Genomic DNA, 18,795 nt, shown 5'->3' with positions numbered 1-18,795 from the left:
CACATAAATAGGAGATGGCAAGTCATACTGACCAATTTTGAAGTTGGAGTTGTCATCTGCACTAGTAGCATTTTAAAATGCTGCCAGAAAGAAAGAACTGTATTATGGAAACAGAACCCAGTCAACTGACTGATTAAAAAAACAAATTAAAGGAAACAGGACTAGTCAGCTGCAATGAAGGTAATTTGTTATCCGATGTACTTTATGGAACTTTGCTATTGTAAAATATACTATATTAGTCCAGTCAAGATAAGTCAAAAATAGGGTGAACCTAGAACAAATTGCAACAGAATTTTTTTTTTTGCCTGGTAAATATGGTTCAAATGAACATCATATCCAAAGTTTACTGAAATCAGACATCGGGAAGTGGGTTAATTAGCATAAATTCAAAATGGCCGCCATTGCTATTATGAAGCCCCATAATCTCATTAACGGTTGGATTTAGACCACCTAAGTGCATTACGAGTAGATATAAATGTGATATTAAACATTCTAATTAGCATATTAAAATTTACATATGACGTACCTATGACGTCATATGGTAGTTGTGACGTCATATATCATGTTATAACTGCTTAAATGACATACTATATGTGAACAATTTAGGAACCGCAGGAAAACAAGTTTCTTAACATTCTCCTTGTTGAAATGAACATCATTTCCAAAGTTGACCAAAATCGGACATCAGGAAGTGGGTTAATTAGCATAAATTCAAAATGGCCACTATTTACTATACCATTTTGAAGCTCCGTATCTCCTTAACGGTTGATTTTAGACCACCTAAGTGCATTGCGAGTAGATATAAATGTGATATTAAACTTTCCAATTAGCATATTTAAATTACCATATAATGTACCTCTGATGTCATAAGATAGTTATGACGTCATATGATGTCACAATAATGCTCAATTGCCATTATTCTAAGGGAAAAATATAGAAACCGTAGGAAAGTAGTAGTAGAACATTTAACACATCCAGATTAAGATCATGGGTATCTAGCTGAAGTAATTCGACCACCCTTCACAACATGCAGTTAATTTTCTGCAACTGCATCTATTTATAACTGCAATCTAATTTAAAGAAAAGAGATTCTTAAGTCTGTAATGAGTCTGGGGTTTAATAATTCGACCCCATCCTAAATATGGAGTTGGATCAGAGTTTCCTATCCAAAGTACATACATAGAAAATGTAATAGTTGGTGCCGTCAAAATATTTCCACCATACATGTAGGCACAGCATGTTAATTTTGGACTGAGCAGTTCTTACTTCGAATATAATTCATCCCTCTCTTTCTTTGCAAATGTAGAACGTTACAAAGATGTTGCAAATTTGCTCCTTAAGATGTTTTCTTTAACTACCGATTATTCCACTACTGTTCACTTCTGTCTTAAAACGCAATCGTTTTTTTTTTAATGATGGCAAAGTAAAAGATTTAATAGATCCCCCATCTGCATTCAAAGTTTGTATTCCATTTTTCTGACATTTTCTGTCAAAGAAGTTGAATACTGCTTGTTGTCGAAAAATTAAATACTGTAATGAGTAGTGGCAAGTTTGAAAATGACTTTATAATAACCTTAACAACCCTTTTGAATTCCGGTGATGTGTTAAGCAGTATCTTTAACTGATGTCATAAAATTATGTCATAAAAAGTTGTAATATGCAGTGAAATAGCAACTTTGAAAGCAGAATGGAGATGCTGACTATACCGAAACTACAGTATGACATTTATCATTTAATGTGTCATCTTAATTTTGGATGGGAAACTGTGATAAACCCAGTTGGGGAATTGAGATGAGTTTGTGGGATGGGTTTGAATAGCCTGACCCACAGACAATGGCCTCGTTACAATATTTTTTATTTAAAGAGATGAAGTTCTAAAAGATGCAGTTGTAGCAAACACAAAACAAGATGTGTGCAAATCAGTTGCGGAAATACAGTTGATGATCACAACCTTTCATAACTGTTCTGTAGAATTACTATTTTCATGAGACTTTGTAAATAAGACAATGATATGGGTTTTACATTTTCCTTATAGGATATGTCATTTGAACAGTATTGCGACATTTTATGACATCACATTTACCATATGATGTCATAGGTACGTCATATGATAATTTAAATGCTAATTGAAACTTTAACATCACATTTATATCTACTCGTAATGCACATAGGTGGTCTAAAGCCAACCGTTATAGGGGATATGGGGCTTCAAAATGGTAGCGGCCATTTTGAATTTATGCTAATTAACCCCCTTCTTTAAGTCCGATTTTGGAAAACTTTGGATATCATGTTCATTTGAACAGGAAAATGTTTTGTTTTCCTGCAGTTTCTACATTTTTTAGCATAGGATAGTGTCATTTAAGCAGTTGATTGATTGATTTTGATTGATTTATAACATAATATATGACGTCACAACTACCTTATGAAGTCATAGTTACGTCATATGGTAATTTAAATGTGCTAATTGAGAAGTTTAATATCACATTTATATCTACTGTACTCGCAATGCACTTAGGTGGTCTAAATCTAACCGTTAAGGAGATACAGGGCTTCAAAATGGTATAGTAAATAGCGGCCATTTTGAATTTATGCTAATTAACCCACTTCCTGGCGTCCGATTTTGGTAAACTTTGGAAATGATGTTTATTTCAACAAGGAGAATGTTAAGAAACTTGTTTTCCTGCAGTTTGTAAATTGTTCGCATAATATAATGTCATTTAAGAAGTTATAACACAATATATGACGTCACAACTAGCATATGACGTCATAGGTACTTCATATGGGAATTCAAATAACCTAATTAGAATGTTTAATATCACATTTATATCTAATCGTAATGCACTTAGGTGGTCTAAATCCAACCGTTAAAGAGATATGGGGCTTTAAAATAGAAAATGGTGGCCATTTTGAATTTATGCTAATTAATCCACTTTTCGATGTTCGATTTTGGTAAACTTTGGATATGATGTTTATTTGGACCATATCAACCAGATAAAATAAAAAAAATTCTGTTGCAATTTGTTCTAGGTCCAACCATATTTTTACTGGACTATATATGTACTTTATAACATTGCACTTGTGGAAGAATACGACCCGAGAAAACATTACTTTTATCCTCATCATAGAAGCTCCAACATTCATACAGTTGCTATACAGATATGTTGCTTTTTCTTTGCTTTGTTCAAATTTTATTATTTTTTTGAATCAAGAAAAACTGTACCTTTTACCTACCCAAAAATTGTTAAAAAATCTCAAAATTAATTGTTTTTGAAAAGCATTAAAAACCTATCTCAGGAACTGAATGTTAACATTATTGTTTGTGTTCAATGGATAGGCATATGAAATATAAAAATACCAAAAAAAGACTTGTGCCAAATTGCACTACTAGTATCACTATCTACAGTTATGAATTGATTAACAATGTATATACTGTATACAAATTCCCATTAGCCATTTTTAGAAAATAACCATGTGCATTTAGTGCACATATTTTTTGCTTGACATAAAGTGACATACTGTAAGCCAAAACCATGCCTACTTTTAATTAGTTATGGTGTAGCTCCTTAGAATGAATGGGTATCCACAAGTTGTATTACATATTCTGAAAGCATCATAATGGCTTTAGAGTATAATATACAGAAAAAATATTTGTACTGTACATAAAAGTACATAATAAAAATATGACGTCCTGATTTGTATTATTTAAAGTTTCTTTAAATGCATTTCCTTCTCCAAATCTTGAAGGTTGTCTTGCAATATTTTAACCTCATCGATTTTTCCAGCCTTTTTTGCCTGCTCAAGGAAGTTTGATATGATAGTAATTTGCTGTTCTAACGGGTTGTCCTCTGCACCTAATTTTGTTTGATCAATCACTTGTGGTTTCCATCCTATTGACTCATCACCTGTACTGCCTATAGATCTGTCATGATCTACTTTCATTCTCATGGTATCTGTACCTTTTGCCCATGCCATTGATGGCCAACTAGTATTCCTTTGATGACCTTTTATCTGTTGAATCCTCTTTTTTTCTTGTCGTTCTTGCTCCAATCGTTGTACCTCTAAAGCTTCCTTCCTTTCTTGTGTGATCCGTTGAGAAATCGCCAACTTCCGTTGCTCATGCAAGAACACCAGTTCATCTTCAGTTGGAAGTGTTTGTAACTGGAGCATCTGATCTTGCATAAAATTAGTAGCATACATACGAATCTTTTTTTGCAAATTTTGAAATCTTGCTGGTGGTAGAGGTTCACTTTTCATTCCCAGAGTCAAGATTTTTTTACTGTAAAATAAATAAACCGCTAATGTTATAGTATTCATATTTATGGAATAATTTTAATGGCCGGAAATGATACTCTCTCACACATACAATTCATAATACAGTACCATCCACAACTCATGTACCATACCCTTGCAGAAATTTGCACAGAACATGTTTCATTAGGTAACTAGGTCATATTTGCTACACATATTTAAGTTGATATTATCTATATGTTGGTCGGTCGGTAAACACTAACTCAAATTTGCGCACGCGACTGCAGTCATGTATATGGCCTTGTTTTACCATAGCATTTTATCATGCACTAATCTTCACAATAAATTTCACATAATAGAATACACAAAATATCAGACCGGGTAATTCATGTTTTGTTTTTTAAGTCATTAACCACACTGATTGTAGCATGAATATTTGGTCTACCATATTGAATATTAAACCATGAATGTATAGCTCCGCCTGGAACAACACTTAGAGGCTTATTTATATGAAATATTTAAATATATATCCTAAACAGTGTAGGCCTGCATATTTTTAGCAATGAAATGTTTAGTTTCCACTAGGACGCAACACAAGGACGTACGTCACAACCCAACCAAGTTGACCATGACAGATGACAGTTTGTGGTTGGTCAAATTACTTGCGTTGTGCTTTATGTCGTTGCATCCTAGTGGGAACAAAGCTTCAGATGCCTGTGTTTTTTATAACTGCCGATTGTTTGATCTTTTAAACAGCTCAGTATTTTGTTACAAATAATTTTTTGACATTAACCCAAAAGTCTCTTTAAGGACCATGTATTTTTTGGCTCTCAGTTCCTTAGATCATTTTTAGGAGCAGAGATATACGAGGAGGATTGCAATTGCATTTTTCAAAATGATGGTCTGACCGCCTCATCTGCCGCATGTAAGCTTCGGCACTGTTATTGTAAAATGGTGGAATACCTTATCAAATCCATTAGATCAAATAGTTTAAGAACTTGGCCTCTGAACTCAGTTGCATAATTGAGATCATGGTCCATCTCACCAGAGCTAAAAAGAAAATAAAAAAGATTCAACAGAACTATAGTGCATTGTTTCAAAATGTAAAAATTATGGACCTACGGTAAATTGAATTACAGTAAGTAAAACAGCAAGACATGTGGATCAATAGATTAGGATGATTTTTGAAAACTGCAATTAAAAAATTATTAAATTAATGCATCGGAAAACAGTTTCTGAATAATGAGATTTAGTTGACCTATGAAAAATCAAACCAAAAATGTTCATGCAATACTACGCAAACCAGATTTTCTATTATCTTTCCCCAAGAAATTATTTGATCACAACAGCCTTACTGTACCTATTGCTGTAGAATTCTTCGGATAAGGATAAACAATTTCATATATTATATTATTCATATACAATAATTTTCTATCGCTTTGCCCAGATGTAACATTGCATAATATTAGAGATAATGTGTAGGCCAAACACCCCTTAACAGTTGGAACCTCCTCGTCACTAAATCAAAGTGTGCTGGTCATGGTGCATTGATAGCTGCTAGTTGAATTTTTATTTATCCAAAGATTTGACTAAAGTTAAGTTATCAGAGTAACCAAGCATGACTTTGTTGTTCCTAAATTCAAACCTCACTTTCAATATCAAACACATATGGAAACACACTCCCTCACATAATGCAGCTAGTAATCCGCTCAAAGTTGTGTCTTGATCTAACCGGGTACCCATTTATAAACCAGGTGGAGAGAGGCGAACATAACTAGTATCTTGCCTGAGGATACAAGCAATGTGGAATGAGTTGAATTCGAACTCATAACCACAAAATGAGTAATCCAATGTACAACATACTGTGCCACATGCCCACACATATTTGATCATGAACCTCCAAATAGAGTAGGACATCTTTTTTGTTGATTAATTATGCCTGTTTTCCAAGAGGATTTTGGTCACGGAATGGGGTACTAGGTTAAATGTGTTATACAGTACTGTATATGGCAAATTAATGTATCATTCTTACTTTAAGGATTCGGCAATAGCATTGTATCTTGGTATGTCTGTATACAATTGTTCTTTGACATTTGATAGTTTCTGAAATTAAAATCATTGCACATTTTTACAATACATAGTGTATGTATATAATAAGATAAATAATATTTTACAAATTTCAGAAAGTTTAAGTTAAAAACTAAAAACTTGAACATTTTTATATTGCAACCAATGAAAGCTGAATTGCAGATATTATTTCTTAATATAAAATTAGGCAAGAAATACATAAATATTAAACATTAATCGAAAAATTGTTACAAAAAATATATGAAACTAGAACGGCACTCCGAGAGTGCATACAGTACCTCCGCTTACTGTAAAATTCTCCTACATATGATTTTACCGGGAAAAAAAATATAATTTTTATTTTTATTTTTGTGTCTTAATGCTATGTGTGATTTAATAGGCTAATTTCACTACAACCATGTGTATGCAAATTTGGTGTAATGGAAACCAGCATTTAACTTATTTTAATTGACTAACAATAGAACAGCAATTTGAAAAGAAGGTTTTTTAAAACTACTTGTATCAAAACTGATCCGCCGGACCGATTTTGGCCCGGAATGATTTTGGTGTGACATTTCATATTCAACGACTGGCGATATGGCAATCAACAGCTTAGCTGCGTGAAAACGGAACATTGACATTCGATTTTCTGTGCCGAACAGGTGTAAAAGACCCTTTAGCCAGGTACAAGTTACCGATGCCATGGAAACTGTCGGCAAATTCAACGCAAAGGGAAATAACTGTCGTTTATTGTCTCTGGAAAAAAGTAAGCAAATCCACCAAGTTTAAATTTGTCCTACCATAAGAAAAATTAGGCATGTGGCCGCCAACACTATGTAGGTTAAGGCTATTAGTATGGCATTGCTGCTTTTAATGACAAATTAACATTTCATTTTTGTTACAATTTGGTTCAGAACTTGACCTCATATAGTTGCACAATATCTGTCTTTACAAAACCTTCCTGGTTTTGTTGATGTACCCGCAGGACCATCTTCTTACAATTTCTACAAACACGCATTCCAGGCTCTTCTTCACCTCCCTGCCTTTGTGATAAAGATTTCTTTGCAACTTTTTCTAAAAATCAACAACACTTACAAATGTAAGTACATTTTTATTAAAATTCAACATTTATTTTAAAACTGGAGAATAGTCTTTAATATTAACAGAACAAAATGGTAAAAAAAATAGCACATTTTGAATAATGGAACAGTTAAATTGATGCTGCCAAACCCAAGCTTTTAACCATCAATTCTAATCAGGGTTCTTTTACTATAATCAACAATATAATTATTTTGTTCAGTCATGAGTAAAGTACTTGGTGGTTAATTAATAAAAATAATTATTATAGTAACTGTAGCTTTATCCGGGACGCTCTTGTGTCACTCTCAGCAACTTCTTTTGTATCATGATTGGGTTTGATCTTGACACTCCTCCTGATATTGATGCAGTATTTCATTATTGGCAGAAGACATTTATTTCAATTCAAATTTCACCACAACAGAAAAAATTATATAGATAAATATTAACATAATGGTTTGAGTGAAATTGGTACCTATTGTAAGCTTAATAGCTTTTAGTGTGGGAATCTACAATTATCAATAAATAATATAACATGATAAGCATAAACATAATAAGTAAGTCTACATAAAGTCTCTTACACAACACAAAGTATTTGATAACTATTAAACAATGGATGATGCATTTAGGGAAACAAGGGATAAGTGCAAGTTTAAAACTAAAAATTGATGTGATCTCTTTTAATTTATCTGGCAATGCATTCCAGACTTTTATTCCTTGGAATGAGATGTAATGACAACCAACTTCTGTATTATGCTCTTAAAGATATAATTAGTTATCCGCACTTGGCGGATAACTCCTTGTTATTGTATGGGATCATCATTTTTTTTTTCTGTATTATTCTTATTTCTTTCCTTCCTTTTTTGTGGATCGCGTTTCTCTGAAATGTGTAAACATAACGTTTCATAACTTTGACAACATGTGGGCATTTACGTGAAGTTGTGCACCTCCTATTTTTGAATGACTTCAGAGTTCTGCAACGTGAATTACGCGCGATTTTATGAATTTCAATGATTTATCATAAGGTAAAAACTAAAAGTGATTTTTTATGGACACTTTGTGAAAATTTAAGTCATATCAAGGGCAAACTTTTTGCGGATTAAAAATGGCATATTTTACAAGTAGTTACGCGCGCACGCGCATTTCTCTTTCATTTTTGTGTCTCGTGTATCTCAAAAACGTGTAAACATAACATTTCATAACTTTGTCAACATATGGGCATTCACGTGAAGTTGTGCACCTCCTATTGTGAATGACGTCCGAAATGCGCTACGTGACTTACGCGCGATATTATGAATTTCACGTATTTAACATAGATTTAAAACTATATAACAATTTAAATTGAAACTTAGCAAAAGTTTAATTTATATCTTGCGCTAACTTCTTGTGCATTAAAAATGGCATATTTCACACGAAGTTATGCGTGCACGCGCATTTAAAATAAAAAATACGCAAAATTAATTTCTAATCAACTTTCTACGCTGATTGAGCATGTCAAAAATTCCCACCTGTGCGAACAATTTACGCTCGTGGTGCGCACATAACGCTAAAAACATCTTTTTTTTTGCGCGAATTATGTTTTTCCAACCTTTTATAGTAATTTTACCAATTTTAAAACAATTTCGACTTAAAATTACGTCATACGAGCACGTCGAATTGTACAATTTGCGCGTGTTTTTAAGAAAAAAGTTGAAAACTTCGTCAAAATTATACCTTTTTTTAAACAATCATAGATTCTAAACTACGAGGTGAACCTTTTTTCAATTACATATTCTGGAAGGTGATGAGTTATATCGAATCATGAATCAATATGGCTAACCAACGACATCGTCGTATGGCCACACAAATGTAAAATATAGGATTTTTGTCTCTTTCGTTATTGAAATATATAATATATATAATTGTTATGACGTCATCATGCCTAAAAATTTAAATTACGTGGGTCATTAAATTCATCTTTACAGTAAATTTTAATCTGTTATAGCTCGTAAGAATAAAATGTGATAATCTCGATTAAAACGTTTTCTGGAAGCTATTAGCGTTTCATTTTGATACCGTCACCATGTTAAAAATTGGAATAAATGATGAGCCCCGTAATTTCACCTATCCTACACTGTATGTACTGTAACATGTATACAGATTTAATATACTATGTATACTGCAAATAGTATTCGACACAAAATATAAAATTCCTTGGTGAGGTTGTGGATATGGTATACAAGGGTTTTAACAGCTAGGTCGCATAGGCATTTTGATTATTTATTTTATCTTACTTGCTTACTTACTAATGTAGTCAAACTGCAGCGATCGATCGGATGGAGATAGATGCCAGAAATAGTGATTTATAAATATTTTATAGGAGCTTGGTTTTCAGTTGATCAGCTTATTATGATGCCCTCTAACTTCCTTCCTTATTTGTGTCAGCCACTCTACACCTTCTTTGGAAACTTCATGATTTTGGATTGTGCGGGAATATTGTAACGAAAATCCGCTCTCGGGTTCGTTCCCTTTTGGGGGGAGGGGTCTGCGGTACTGCGGCACACTCGAATGAAACAAACAAATCAATTACAATTTTTGGAGTGACCTCCTTTATTCTTCTTTGATTCCAAATTATTGGTAACAACCGATTATAATAATTAATTAGATTAGTTCTGCTATTACGCCGGACTTGAAACAACAGCGTAACCACCAGTAATGACGTAACCTCCAATAGTAGCGTAACCACCAACAATGTGTAACCTCCACAGCACGTAACCACCAACAATGGTGTAACCTCCACAGCAACGTAACCACCAACAATGGTGTAACCTCCACAGCAACGTAACCACCAACAATGGCGTAACCTCCAACCAGCAACGTACACCAACACAATGGTGTAACCTCCAACAGCAACGTAACTACCAACAATGGTGTAACCTCCACAGCAACGTAACCACCAACAATGGCGTAACCACGTACCGGCTAACAGGGTAACCACCAGTAGTCTTAACCACTGGCTAGGTGTACCCACCAGCAAAGCAGTATCACAACCACAGGGTGTACCACGGGCTAACTGTATCTCAAGCAGTAACACAACCAGTAGGTGCAACCTCCGGCTCAGCTATGTCTCAAATAGTAATACAACCAGTGCCAGTAGGTGCAACCTCCGGCTCACTATGTCTCAAATAGTGATACAACCAGTACAGTAGGTGCAACCTCCGGCTCACTATGTCTCCAACAGTAGCACAAGCGGTAGGCTGTACCTGCTGTGTCTTAACTCTCCTTTTATTATTCAACTCTAATTTTCTCTTTCTTTTCTCTAATCTTCTCTACACTTTGTTTTCCAATTTCTCTAATGTCCCTACTTATTTAACATGTCTTCTCCCTGCTTCTCCGCTTTTCCAGCCCCAATCTCTCTCTCCTTTTTAACCCAGCTCGAGGTAACCCTCCATTGTCTTCCTTCTCCAATCCCTCTCTGCCCTTTTTCTCACGTCCGTTCTCTGCTTCTCCTCCTGCCTAACTCTGCCTCCATCTGCCGCCCTCTATCTGTTCCTTCTACCCCAAAATCATTACAATATCCTAGAGTACTCTAGATTGATTAATTTCTTCAGGTCGGCAACAATATTTCACATGTCTCTCATATACTGCTTCGCCTGGAAGCAGTATACTGAAACTGGATTCAGTTTGGGTTCATTATCAAAAAACTGTTATAAGAAACTTTTCCATTCGTCACAACGTGTTAACAACGAAACATCACTTTCACAGAGGGCTACTGTATGTGAGACTTAAAAGCAGAGCTTTTAAAAATAAAACCCTGCTAATTTTCACAAGGAGATGCTGTCTCTACATTATTTGATTTTTCAAGCTATAAAAAACATTAAATGCTACCCCAACAGTATCCGATGACATGGAGAGACCTGCAACAAGCAGCGATAGATGAGCGCATATGGAGGCTAAAGAGAAAAAAAATATCAACATTTCAAAGGTAAGGCCTAGGCCTCTATCGATGTCTATCGTCTTTCGACTATTATTAGTCAAAATATTTATAAATACATACATACCCAATATTTATGATAAATGTTAAATATACAAACAATGAAAGTTTACCTTACAATGGAAACACACTTCACGTTTGCCTTCTTTGTATAACTATTTAATTATTATTATTATTATTATTTTATTTATATAGCGCTTTTCCAAATTAGTATAAAATGATCAAAGCGCTTTACATCAGCACACCCAACAATGATTCACTTCTTAGGAAATAGATGTGTTTTGAGGGCTTTTTTAAATTTTAAAACCGTGGTTTGTTTCCGGATCACAGACGGGAGTTCGTTCCACATCACCGTTCCAAATTTTGAGAAAGTATTATTTCCAGAGGTCCGCTTTTCGAGACAGTGATCCAATCTAGTGTGATCTATCTCGGACCTCAGGCCTCTCTTACAGTAGCACATCTATACACCCGTAAGAGATTGCTCAGATAACAGGGCGCATTATTATTTATACAATTGTTGACATGAAGTAACACTTTAAAAGTGATTCTACTTTCAACAGGTAGCCAATGCAATTCATAAAGCAGAGGTCTAGAACTAACAAACATAGGTACTTGGTAAATTAACCTGGCAGCCCGATTTAAGTGAGTCTAATGTAAATGTTGATATTTTTTTAAATAGTTATTCTTCATTGTATTCTTTTTTTAAATAATTGTGCTCAATAGACTTTTACTATTTACTTATTTATTTAAGTTTGCTTCATATAGAGTATTTATTGAATCTGTTTTCGGTTTCATACCTTTAAGTGGCAACTTTCGTTGCTGTTGGTTTTGATGAAATAAAATAAATAAAAATTTAAGCCTATAGTATAATGCAGCTAAAATTATTTGAAATGTCAGGCACCTATCTCTTGTATGTAAACAACAGTGAAAAACTCATGAGGTAGATTTTGCTTGACATCACAGCAATTTAAAGCTTAGGTACAGGCATGAATTTTAAATATAATATCTGGTAAATTGTAGATAAATCAAATATTTGTAACAAAAATCAAGACCAAAAAACATGAATTTCCCTTAATATGGTAAAATTCAAGTTATACTACCTATATTTAGTGATCTGATAACATTTTTTACCACACTGTTTAGTTTTCATAGCTTTTTAAATTGCCTCTCTATTTACAAAATTTGTGTACAAAAGAATAGAGATTTTACTGTGTAATTTGAACTATCTATCTTATTACTGATAAGAAAGTGCTTATTTTCAACAAGCTCGTGTGACACAAATAAAATCCCAAACAATTATGAAACATAGGGGAAACTTAGATCGATAATTATTGGAATGTATGATCAATAGAAATTTTTTGCCCGTACCTGGCCTTTAAGGCGACAGGTATCGTAAATCACACAATTATTCTGAAATCATATGTGCATCCCTAATTATGTTGTCAAAATATGGTTCTCAATAAAGTTGTACTTTAAGGTAATTACAAATAACATCATTTTTTAATCAACCTGAGATGGATAAACAAAATGTTTTGTTTACGTTTGTAGGTTTGAGAAAGAATTTGAACAAAGGAATTGCATTTTACTCGCCTACAGTATCAAAAGGATAGTTGATAGATAGGTACAAAAGATATGTTACCACATAGTTCATCTGAGAGAAACTCAGAACAGTCTTTGCAAATGATACTGCCACAGAGTCGACAATGGTGGCGTCTGACGGCAAGATTAAACTTTCTACCACAGCTTGGACAAAACTTCACATCAGCATCAGGTGCCCAGGGAACTACTGTTTTCTCATATGCTGAAGAAAAAAAAAATTATTACTATTAATAATTTACTTGGTACATTGCAACAAATCATAGAATAAAATAAAAGGATTAATACAAAACAGAGGTTGGTGTTAAAATGTCATACAATGAATAGAAAAAGACAATATCTTAATAATAGAAAGACATCACAAGTTGTTTTCATAAAAGCAATGACCTACACTGCAAGTTGAGAATATCATAGTGTTTTACAAAACTATATATTACTATTTAAAAAATAAATGTTAACTTTTTGGTTAAACCAGCTACGTTTTAGCTACTTTTAGTAGCCTTGGTCATGCATAGAAAACCACATACCGGATTTTGAAAATACAAAAATATTAGACAAAGAACAACACTACTTATCAAGAAAAATAAAAGAAGCCATTTGGATAAGAAAAACGATTATGAACATCAACAGAGACCAGGGAGGACATGAACTGAGCCACATCTATGATGACTTAATAAAAAGGGACACCCGAGCATCCAAAGGGGGACACCAGCAGAAAGCTGAACATCAGACGAGAGATGGTGCAATTCACCGAACCATGTCAACGTCATTTGCGTGACCAAGGCTAGTGAAAGTAGCTAAAACGTAGCAAGTAAGTACTTTTCAACTGGTTTAACCATGGAGTAAAGAATAAGAATAAAGAAAAGTTAACCAAAAAGTTAACATTTATTTTTTGAATATCCATTTAAAACCAGATGAACTTTGTTGAGTATATATTACTATACACCATTTTAAGATAGATAACTATGTGAAATATTCGTAATCCTATGGATGCCATTCCGCCGAACAAATTTGAACTGGAATAAGTCTTTGGGCGCGTTTATACAACACGCTATTACACGCATAATCAACACGCCTACGAGAAGTGTGTTAACATCGAAGAGGATTCCATGTAATGAGATTTTAATTGCAAAAAGGCTACTTGGCTGAATCCTAAAATTTTGTTGATTCCCGGTTGCTGTTGGCGTGTTGGAAGTGTCTTCAGGGTATTGTTTTGACCTTTCGTTAAATAAAAGTATATGCTGTGAAAATGTTGACCAAATCTAGTAGATAATTGAGCTTTTTTGGGGTATTTTAACCGATTTAGCACTCAACATTAACGCTAATCAAATGTTAGCATAATTTGGCAAAATGTAGCATATAGTTTAATCCTAATTCTAAAACAATTTTTTTTTCTAATTTCAAAAGCAGATTTAAAAAATCAATAACTGAATAAACAAAATTTTTAACGAAATCATCCTTAATATTAAAATCCTTAATAAACTCATATTAATTCATAATGCATGCACGTATATACAACTTAGGATTAGGAACTACTAACACGGTATTACGATTTAATGTATAACTGCAAGGTTTTTGTGGGGTTGACCTCGGCCCGTGCAACGCGCTAAAAATTAAAGACATGTTCAAATTTAGGGTGTTGTATAAACATAGCCTTTGTCAAGGCAATATTGTTATATGTTTTGGTCAAAGACGGAGTTTTTTAATGAAGCAAGTCAATGTAAACTAAATAAATTGCCCACATCCGAAAAAAAAGGTCTATTTTACTTTGTTTACATAATTTCTTCCCCTTTTTATCAATCAACCCTCAAGATGGTTAACCACAGAAACTTTGTGGCAGACTGCAAAATTTAAACTATTTAGATTTTAAATCGAAATAGGTGCTACTATGTTCATCCAGGTATTTTGTCCACCGAGTGGCATCCATGGATTTGCAGTGGTGCGTAGTGTGTAGGTAGGAGCTTGACAGATTCGCCGCCATATATCGCTAGACAAAAATAATAACAATAAAGGACGCCCTCAATAATTATTTTGTCAGAGACTTTTTATTGGCGGAATATCTCACAGAAAGCCGGTATATACCGGTTATATTTCCGGCACGATAGTCCGATGAGAATGGGTATATGCCGGTAACAATACGGGCACGACGCCAGCATAATACCGGTATATTGCAGGCACATCTGTGAGAAAGGGGCTCTAGAGTATCAAAATAACCAAAATTGGAGGCATACTGGAATGTCTTAAATTTCATTTAAAAACAGTCACAGAGGATTTGTGGGTTGGGAGTAATGGGCCCATGTCAATATCCGGAGTTTTCTGGGATGGAAGGAGGTAAACGCTCTGAGGTGGGTATATTTTCCAGCACTGATATAATGCCTACTGGCCATCTGGGTACAGCAAACGATTGAATCACAACCACACATGCATGCTTTCGGTAACAACTTCATCTGGCTCTTTAGTTTACATACACATGTAACAAGTTCCAAACTGACAACTGGGTTTGGGGCTTCCAAACGACCCGATTCATATATGCCACATACTGATCTATGTCTGATAGTTTGCCCGTATGTTAGGTTCTAAGATGTCTGTATTCACTATAGGTGAGTTTTTTAAATGTTAAGTGTTTCCCTAAATATATTAGTGTTAATGGTATATGGTAACTGAGTCTAGATGGAGGTAGCATTTCAAGATCCTCCAAAGAGTAGTCTGTTATTATACAGTTATCTGCTCAAGAGAGTACCATATATTTGGAAAATAAACTTTACTGTACACTGTACTTGCAAATTCTTAATCTTAATCTTAATCAATTCCATTTACAAGAAGTGGATGCGTTAAGAACGATTTCCAGTAGGATTTCTTCCCATAACCTTTAAATAATGACGTGCTGCAACCTGTAATGGCATGGAAGCTGGTTAGATTAGTCTTAATAGGTTTTCAACCACTTTATTGTTCACTATACCAGACATCGTCCATACTTTAGTACAGTTGCTATTGGAGTTACAAAGTGCATATCATACATCAACTTTCATGTATAATTGCATAAGCTTCTTTGTGATAGACATAGAAGAATGTTTGTCATATTTGTTCTCCTCCAAACCAATGAATGTGGCTCCTAACACACGGAAGTACAGATTAGTACATTGTACATTGTACGTTTCAATCGTTTCACTGCTTTTTCCAATTTTATGATCAAATACAAAATATCTAACTTGCATAAATACTTCCATAGTCAACAGATGCTTGACAGCTATGTTTACTGAATCCTATAGTGCATGACGATCGTGTTTTAAAGTTTTCTGGAACATCTGTGGGTATTTCAATGCCATCCATCAAGTTATCTGAAGTCAGATTTGGTTAATTTTAATATTAAAATTGAGCTATGATCATACTCCAATGGTTGGTCAGCAGATTTTCTGTCAATTTTTTTGTTTTGATATACTTTATCGAAACTGTTGCCTTATAGAAATCCGCAAAGGTTTAGAGCGATGCTTTCTCAGTGGCTCATGAAGTTCTAAGTTCTACTGTTTTTTTTCTTTTAATAAGTTGTTACTTTGAATGTCATCTGTCAGGTCGAAAGAATATTGTGTATTTATGTGTGATTCGTGATCAGTCTGACCATGTCATGCAGAACCTATCAATGAATTACAGCGTTTCTTGATACCAATGATTCTATCAATCATCCACTTAGTGTTTAGAATATTTGGTTCTGATTAGTTTTGATAGGTAAACTTGTTTACTCTTTTAACTTCATTTCTAAAATGAATCCAATCGGTTTTTAAATGTGTTGGTGGTTTCAGAAATGACGACTTCGGTTGGCAAACTATTCAAATATATATATAACTAGACATGAAACTCGTCACTTTGACGAGTTAGTTATCCGCACGATAAACGCCACGCGCACGTCATACGTTGAAATATTGCACACAGAAAAAGATTATAGCATTATGACCTGAACTAAAGAATATGATGTTGTTATTGCTGAATTCTGTCTATTTTGTGTCATATAGTATACACAGTATAATCTGTATACATATCACATACAGTGTAGAATAGGTGAAATTACGGGACCCGCTATTTATTCAAATTTTTAACATGTTGACGGTTTCAAAAATAAACTAGAAGGTAGTAATTTCGGAAGGAAATTATCTAAGCAACAACATATTAACGTTTAGAAGAGATTTGAATTCATGAAATATTGATGCGCACTCTTTTTATTTTTTAAATGTAATGAATTACGACGCAAAATATGAAAATACAACTTTTTTTATTTAAGGGGCCATATGATGACGTCACAACATCCGATTGGTGAAAAGTTCACATGATTTCGTATCTAAAATGCAATACCTTCCTGAAAACATTTTAATCGTGATTATCGCATTTTTTCTTACGAGCTATAACAGATTAAAATTTACTGTAAGGATGAAATTAATGACCCACGTAATTTAAAGTTTTAGGCATGATGACGTCCAAAAAATTATAATATTTTTAACTGATGCAAAAAATAGTTGATTGACCTAGACAATATTAAAATCTCTGAGAAATTGGAATACGGATAAGCGTGATGCACTCCATTGAATGTGATGAGCAATAACGAAAGGGACAAAAATCCTATATTTTATATTCGGGTGGCCATACGATGATGTCACAATGTCCGGTTAGCCATATTAATGCATGATCCGATATCTACAACTCATCAACTTCCAGAATATGTAATAAAAATAACTTTCACTGTTTAGTTTAGAAACTACGAGTGTTTAAAAAAAGGCATAATTTTGACAATTTGTAGAACTTTTTGATCAAAAACGCGCACAAATTATCCAATTCGATTTTTTCGCATTTTAAAAGTTAACCTTAAAAAAAATAAATAAATGTGGATGTATGTTTAGTAGGAATATATATATATAAGTTCTGTAAAAATGAGAGTTGTTGCAGAGGAGATAACATTCTTGACCAGTGCTATTAGTTCTGTTACTAATTCTTATAGTAGGTATCCCAATGAAAAAATTCAGATTAATTTTTTTACTTTTCCTTTCAGTTAACCATAAAGAACTTAATGTAATTAGCATTTTGCAATTTAAATGATTGAAATCCGATTACCCGTTCTAAAGTTATGGTTATTTAAAGTGGTAAAAAATATAGGATTTTTTGCCTAAAAATTGTGTTTTTTGCAGTTAAAATTGGAAGAATTTTTAAAAGGTTATAACTTTTACAATAATTAGTTAAAAGTTTTGAATTTTGTTAAACCTATAGATATCACAGAGTTGTACAACTCTATTTTTTTTGGAGCCTCAACGAAACCTATGTAACGTTGGTAAATTAGCTTAATAAATTTCTTCAGTACATTTTAACCTAACGCATTGCATTGTATACTTGCATAATAAATCTTCCGCACATTACATCAATTTTAAGTTGTTAAATTTTTGTCCTTACGCCAATTTGTGTCCTTACGCCAATTTTTGTCCTTACGCCAATTTAACCATACGGCAATTTGTTCATATGGCAATGTGTGTGTGTGTTCGTACGGCAACGTTTGTCTATTTTGGCCCTAATGGCCGTCCATACTCATGTACCATTTTAAAATGTAGTTCGCACAATTACCATGCACAATACGTTTGTAATCTATGTTTTATCGTTTTCAATGTACGGTAGATTTAGCTATAATTTAATACCAAAATCCATAGATATTTTCCATAAACGGTGATTCAAAATTGTTTTTTGTCACCAAAATTGATCTTTCGTTACGAAAAACCTATTTATGAGACGATTTTCACATCAAATTAAAGCTCATTTAAGCCTGTTTTCCTGTCGACGTTATTCGACGCTATCATCGTTAA

The 18,795-nt window shown here is 33.7% G+C and overlaps 1 protein-coding gene across 3 annotated transcripts in view; it reads right to left on the bottom strand.

The window, feature by feature from the left end:
* Window positions 1-848: 848 nt before the first annotated feature.
* LOC140058725 (rabenosyn-5-like) overlaps window positions 849-18,795 on the bottom strand; it is a 61,716-nt gene continuing 43,769 nt past the window's right edge. For all 3 annotated transcript variants that reach the window (XM_072104446.1, XM_072104448.1, XM_072104447.1), the window contains 5 exons: window positions 13,005-13,166; window positions 7,238-7,389; window positions 6,281-6,351; window positions 5,212-5,298; window positions 849-4,276 (listed from right to left, as the gene is read on the bottom strand). In XM_072104446.1, the coding sequence (XP_071960547.1) occupies window positions 3,703-4,276; window positions 5,212-5,298; window positions 6,281-6,351; window positions 7,238-7,389; window positions 13,005-13,166 (1,046 nt within the window). In that variant the 3' untranslated portion in view covers window positions 849-3,702. The remainder of the gene's footprint in view (window positions 4,277-5,211; window positions 5,299-6,280; window positions 6,352-7,237; window positions 7,390-13,004; window positions 13,167-18,795) is intronic.

The sequence above is a fragment of the Antedon mediterranea genome, chromosome 9, assembly GCF_964355755.1.
Source record: "Antedon mediterranea chromosome 9, ecAntMedi1.1, whole genome shotgun sequence".
NCBI lineage: Eukaryota > Metazoa > Echinodermata > Crinoidea > Comatulida > Antedonidae > Antedon > Antedon mediterranea.
The sequence above is the reverse complement of the archived record's forward strand: the minus strand, read 5'-3'. Positions and strand labels throughout refer to the sequence as shown.